Source organism: Dermatophagoides pteronyssinus, unplaced genomic scaffold (assembly GCF_027571235.1).
Source record: "Dermatophagoides pteronyssinus isolate colony J.1.1.1.1 unplaced genomic scaffold, Derpt_VIB-CSIC_2022.12 sq0002, whole genome shotgun sequence".
Taxonomy (NCBI): domain Eukaryota; kingdom Metazoa; phylum Arthropoda; class Arachnida; order Sarcoptiformes; family Pyroglyphidae; genus Dermatophagoides; species Dermatophagoides pteronyssinus.
Window position 1 is genome coordinate 3,145,266 of NW_027461526.1, and position 6,000 is coordinate 3,151,265.

At 29.5% G+C, this 6,000-nt stretch overlaps 2 protein-coding genes across 2 annotated transcripts; one reads left to right on the plus strand and one right to left on the minus strand.

Annotated features, from left to right (window-relative positions):
• Window positions 1–70: 70 nt before the first annotated feature.
• Window positions 71–3,903, plus strand: PRL-1 (protein-tyrosine phosphatase 4A family member PRL-1). The gene is made up of 7 exons (XM_027348476.2): window positions 71–243; window positions 312–683; window positions 779–1,490; window positions 2,488–2,548; window positions 2,598–2,709; window positions 2,768–3,085; window positions 3,160–3,903. The coding sequence occupies exons 3-7, from the start codon at window positions 1,282–1,284 to the stop codon at window positions 3,279–3,281; spliced, it is 822 nt and encodes a 273-aa protein (XP_027204277.1). The 5' UTR covers window positions 71–243; window positions 312–683; window positions 779–1,281; the 3' UTR covers window positions 3,282–3,903.
• Window positions 3,904–4,604: 701 nt separating this feature from the next.
• On the minus strand, window positions 4,605–5,772 carry LOC113788996 (uncharacterized). The gene is made up of 4 exons (XM_027338478.2): window positions 5,352–5,772; window positions 5,237–5,280; window positions 4,982–5,167; window positions 4,605–4,835 (listed from the first exon to the last, which is right to left on the minus strand). The coding sequence occupies exons 1-4, from the start codon at window positions 5,644–5,646 to the stop codon at window positions 4,785–4,787; spliced, it is 576 nt and encodes a 191-aa protein (XP_027194279.1). The 5' UTR covers window positions 5,647–5,772; the 3' UTR covers window positions 4,605–4,784.
• Window positions 5,773–6,000: the final 228 nt, after the last annotated feature.

Sequence of the window (6,000 nt, forward strand, 5' to 3'; positions counted from 1 at the left end):
ATTTTTTATTTTTTTTTCAGTGGTGTTCATGTGTGTATGTATGATGTAAATGTGTGAAAAAAAAGAACTAGAAATCGATGACGAATTTTTTTTTTGTTATTTTTATTGAGCTCAAATTCTGTTCCTCTAAAACAAAATTTAGATAAAATTTTCTTTAGTTATTTTTCAATATATTTTACCTATCATCATATCTTGTTAAGGACGTATTTTATATATCTAGAAGATTTGTTTCGATAATCACAGGTATGTAAGTTATCGTGAAATGTTTATGATAATAGCTTTTGTTTTTTTTGCTTTTCGGTTTGTCAAAGATGAAGGTCGAGATTAGTAATTGGCTTTGATCAGAATCGTTTTCTCTTCTTTCTTGTTTTTCTTGAATCCAAACAACAACAAAATCGACAATGTGACATTCGTGTGTGAAACAAAAGTGAATCATTTGTGCCGTCGATTAAAACCATCTAAAATTCATATATCAGTCATGTAAATTCTGATTACTACTACAATATAGATACCTAGTATCGTCAAAGTTATCATTCCTTTTTGTTCTTGCTTAAATCTTCAATTTTAATCATCCGGATTGAATTTGTTGATCGCCATAACGACCACCAATCATCATCCTCATCATCAACAACTTATTGACATTATCAGTTTAATCCTCAAATAAATTTGTTCCATCCATCAAGGTATGCTTATCATATTTTTTTGAATAAAGAAAATGATAATGTACAATAATTTTGTCAATTTTTTTCTTAATATCAATGACAACTAAAAATTATAGGATTTATTGCCCATATTTTTTGTTATCGTTGTTGTCGTGGATGTGTTGAAGTACCATAATATCGTTTGTGTAATAATAATAATAAAGAAAGACGTCAACAACAAAATCATTTGTCAAGAAAGTCACCACATAGATTATTTGTTCTACAAAACGCAACTATTGACCATGTTTTTTTCCTTCCATGAATAAATAACGAAGAAATCTTATTTACAACAACAAAACAAAAGCAAAAATCATCGACGAACAATCTAGAACAGTGATTCTCAACCTTTTTGTTGTCGCGGCACAATTTTAGAATTTTTGAATAGATAACAGTTGCATTTTCAGAATTTCGCGGCACACTAAAGTGCCGCGGCACACTGGTTGAGAATCACTGATCTAGAAGTAGCAAAAATCTATCTATATCAATCATTGATCTATCTGATGAATAACTTTGTTAAGAAAAATTGATTCAAATTTTATTATAATTATATAATTGAAACGATCAAAAACAAAAAGTAATAATGACAGCCAATGCGGCATTGTCGTCGTCGACAACGACGACTACTAGTGCTGTTGGTGGTGGTGGTGGTGTTAGTAATCATCATCATTCATCATCAACAACAATAACATCAGGCTCACATCATAATAATCATCTGGGGATAACCGTTTCATCATCATTATTATCATCATCATCATCAGGACGTTGTGGACCTTCATTGATCAAATATCGGTAAGTGCATTTCCGTTATTTCTTTGGTTTTTTTCTTCAACACCGACACATGGACATGACCTAATTTTTTGTATTCAGTAGAATTACCTATGATTATTATTCCTCATTGATTTTCTTACTGATGTGAAAACTTTTTATTTTCATCATTCAGAACTATTTTGATTGAATAATTATCATGTAAACAAGGAAGAATGTATGTCCGAACAGTTTTATTATTCATAATCATTAGTGTTGAAAATTATCAAACAATATTTTTATGGAAAAATTTCATCATCTGATTTAAAATGGACATAAATAGTTATTTGGATTGAATCCTTTTCTGGTTTGTAGATTATTTGTTGTATGTTATAAAATGATGATGTTCCCATAAATATGGATTGAGAGTGTGTGAGTGTGTATTTATGTCTAATGATTTCATTGATTTATCATCAAAAAATATCGAGCTTGATAGATATAAATATCGTGTTGAATTTTGATTTCGATAAGCTAAAAAAGTTATCCAATATCACACTATTTGACTGCGTGTGTTTGGGTGCTGAAGAAAACAATTTTGATTATCTTCAAAATGCTTATATTCGTTGCCTACTTGACGACAAATTTTTTCTTCTAGTTGTTGATGTTCCTTTTTTTTCTTTTTCGATTTCAGTCTCTTGTTTCAGATTTATATTTTCCATTGAAAATACTTTTTTGCTAATTAAAACACAACAGAAAAAAATTCTTGATTGATTGTTCACTTTAAATCTAATTGAATTCGTTTTTTATATTTTTCTCTTCGTTTTTCTCTTTGCTCATCATCGATGCCATTGATTTCATTATCTACCTTCGATGGTGGTGATGCCGTTTCGATTGAATTTAAAAAACGTGCTTCAACATCGCAATCACCTTCATTATCATTATTTGGTCATCATTCACATAATAAATCATTTAAAAAATCATCAATTCATGGCCATAATCCAAATCAATTGGTACAACCAAAATTTACTGAAATCCGTAATAGAAATTTAAGGTTCCTAATCACTGATAAACCGACTGATGCTACTTTGAATCAATATGTTGAGGTAATTTACAATTTTAATAAATTATTATCGTTCTCATTGTTTTATTTAGGAGCTACAACGACGAAATGTGACTGATGTTGTTCGTGTTTGTGAAGCAACGTATTCACCAAAACGTTTGGAACAAGCCGGTATTAAATGTCATGATTGGGCTTTTGATGATGGTATGATAAGTGATTCATTTTTTCAATATATTCAAATAATTCATTTAAACTATATTAGGAACTCCACCTCCGCAAAAAATTATTGATCAATGGTTGGAATTAATTATTGAACGTTTTAAAGATTGTCCGATGCCGCAGACATCTAGGGCTGATCGTAAAGCTAGCTCGACAACTACGAATCAAACACCGGCACAAATAAATGGTTCGAATAGTGTAGAAGGATCGCCAGGATCTACAGCAGCCGCTAATATTGATAGCCAATTGCCATGTATCGCTGTCCATTGTGTAGCCGGTTTAGGTAGGGCGCCAGTACTTGTTGCCATAGCATTAATTGAAGCCGGCTTAAAATATATTGATGCTGTCGAAATGATCAGAGGTAAATATTAATAACAATAAAAAAACATTGATATAATAATTGAATTAATAATCTCTGTTTTTTTTCATACATAGCTGCTCGACGTGGTGCAATCAATGCAAAACAATTGGACTATCTAAGTGAATATAAACCGAAAAAAGTGTTAATGTTCAATAATCGTTCATCATCAAAACGAAAATATTGCTGCATCATCTAATCCTAAAGAATTTCCGATCTTATAGATTTGAATGTCCGCTTTAATATGTCTGGTGTGGAATGATGTGCCATTTTATCATTATCCGCTAAGGTGTCGGTGCTTGTGTGCGTGTCCAAAATGTCTATGTGTGATAGATGGGCTATATATAAATAGGGAAATTGTTGATCATTGATATCATATAATCACGATCATCCTCATCATTGTTTTATCGAAACAAAAAAAAACAAAACCATCCATAACAATCATCATTATCGTAATTTCGCATCAACTTTTATTATTGTCGTTATTTTTTTCCATCACCACCACAACCTTGACATGATTTACCTTTTCGTCATTATTTTTATTGATACATTAAAAAACAAAAAAATGAAATTCAATCAATTGAATTTTCTTCCCACCACACATTTCGTTTGCACCCTCTTACATTTGTAACACGATTTTACCAAAAACAATTGAATTTTTGAAATTATTTAAATTAATTAATTGATTGAATAGAGATAAACATGAATGTACGTGACAACAACAAAAACGACAGCAGAAAAATCCACCCACAAAATTTTAAATATCTTATTGTCAAAAGAATTTTTATTGATTTTAACCTTTAAATTTTTCTCACTTTTTTTTTAAAAAAAAACAAGGGCATTTTGAATTATATTACAATTACAAATAAAAATACACTCCGTTGACATAAGCTTATTTCTTCAAATCAACAATCTACACACCCACTTAAAAAACATTAAATATATACTTCCTTTTTAAATAATTATGATGATGATAATAATGTTATCTTTTATGTTTTTTTTTCATTAATTTCGTGCATATTATGTCAATTTTATATGAATTTTTTTCTATTATTTTTTCAGAAAAAATAACAAACGTAAAATCATTTCATATTACATGTATTATTATTTGACAATGTTTGGAGAATCTGTTGTTTGTTTTTGTTTTCATTTTCATTCATTGATCTATTTTTGGTTTAACTGAATTTATGACGTCAAACATTCATATGGAAGAAGTGAAGCAAACGTTGTTGATGTGATTTTTTTTTCTTTTGATATTTTCAATTTTTTTAAAATATTGATAATGGTTGTTGTTGCTTTTTACAATGTATGTGTGGGGGTATTACACGAAAAATTTCTGGAACATTATCACTCAACCTAAATAACTTGAAAACATTCGCCCCATCCTTATTTTTGTCTGTTTGTTATAATTCCGATTTCTTGGAAACTTTCTCCAGAACAAATTATATATTGATATAACACACAAACATACACTGACGATGTAAATGTATATTTAATCGAAAAATTTTCAAAAAAAAAAAAATTAAATTTGAAAAAAACGATCATATTTTATTTCAAAAAAAATATCAGATTAGATTAGAATTCAATTATTGTTTTTTTTTGTTTGCGTTGAAATTTTATTATCGTTGGATTTTCCACAGTCTTTCGGGAATAAGAAGAAAGAATGAATGACGAAACCGGATTGATAACCCAACAGACCGTTTCAAACAGCGCTGATTTCAATCTGACAATTCTGTGTGATATGAGCATCCATCTGTGAAATGGGGATAAAATTAGAGAAACAAAAAAAAAGTGAAAGAAAAAATACATTAGTTTTTTGAAACTAAATTTTTGAATCTCGGGTTTTCCCCTATTGATTTGGAAAAACAACATTTGGCCAAACACAGAAACAAAACTTACACATCCTTGATAAACTTGAACCTGTTCAACAATTGTCATATTTTTCACCGCTTGTGATCGATCTTTTGCAATCTGTGAACATTGTTTATGTGATTCCAATAATTTTTTTTCCATATCTTTGGCTAGGTTTTTGTTTTTTATTTCTTTTTCCGCTTTACTATATTTATATTCACCATTTTTATCAAACTATTGTTTTTTTGAAAATTTTTATTCATTAAAATCAAGTTGAGTTTTTTCCATGAAAAAAAAACATACCCAATTTTCAATTTTCAATGCACATTCCGTAACTTTTTGTTGATCTGTTTTTTGAAAATGATAATTTAAGATCATATAATGATGATGAATATGATGTTTACGAAAATAAACTTACGTTGAATAATTTGTTCTTGTGTAATCGATTCGGATTGTGGTGGTGGATTTTGTCGTAAACATTCCTGTAGAATGTTTGATTTTGATTCAATATCACGTTCAGTCGGCTCTAATTGTGGACATCTGCCCCAATTGATTTTTGGCCTTCGTGGTGTTTGATCTGCTGGTTGAACCGAAACTGTAGATGGTTCGGAAGCAGCTGCAACAATCTTATTTTTCTTGTTAGCGGCCATTACCGTCATCATCATCATCGATGATGTGGCCAAAGTGATGGCAAAAATTGTTGAGAATTTCATATTTTGTTAGAACAAAGACAGACACACTGATAAAAATGAAATAAACAAGAAAAATTATCCAAAAATTTGATAAATCCTAATCAAAAAAAAAATGGATTGAGAAAATTCACAAAGAAGAATCTGAAAAAATGATCAATAAGTATGAGGTTTTTATATACAAAATCATCATGGTTCGATATATCATCATTTGAAATAAAGGCGTTGCCATTTTTCTCTAATGTTCTTGAATAAAGTTATGATTCGAAAGAGCCAAAATCATCTTTGAAGATCATGAATCAGTAATTAAGAGTAAAGCTGAAAAAAATCTGAATTTAATTGAAAATGGCAAGTAGGAAAAAAAACGAAAGAGAACAG

What these genes read in the sequence shown, in the direction of transcription:
- PRL-1 (XM_027348476.2), top strand. Translation starts at nt 1,282, where the DNA reads ATGACAGCCAATGCGGCATTGTCGTCGTCGACAACGACGACTACTAGT. An exon ending in TGATTGGGCTTTTGATGATG is followed by an intron (nt 2,710 to 2,767) that starts GTATGATAAGTG and finishes AAACTATATTAG; the next exon opens with GAACTCCACCTCCGCAAAAA. An exon ending in TGCTGTCGAAATGATCAGAG is followed by an intron (nt 3,086 to 3,159) that starts GTAAATATTAAT and finishes TTTCATACATAG; the next exon opens with CTGCTCGACGTGGTGCAATC.
- LOC113788996 (XM_027338478.2), bottom strand. Translation starts at nt 5,646, where the DNA reads ATGAAATTCTCAACAATTTTTGCCATCACTTTGGCCACATCATCGATG. An exon ending in ACAAGAACAAATTATTCAAC is followed by an intron (nt 5,281 to 5,351) that starts GTAAGTTTATTT and finishes TTCAAAAAACAG; the next exon opens with ATCAACAAAAAGTTACGGAA. An exon ending in TTCAAGTTTATCAAGGATGT is followed by an intron (nt 4,836 to 4,981) that starts GTAAGTTTTGTT and finishes CCCATTTCACAG; the next exon opens with ATGGATGCTCATATCACACA.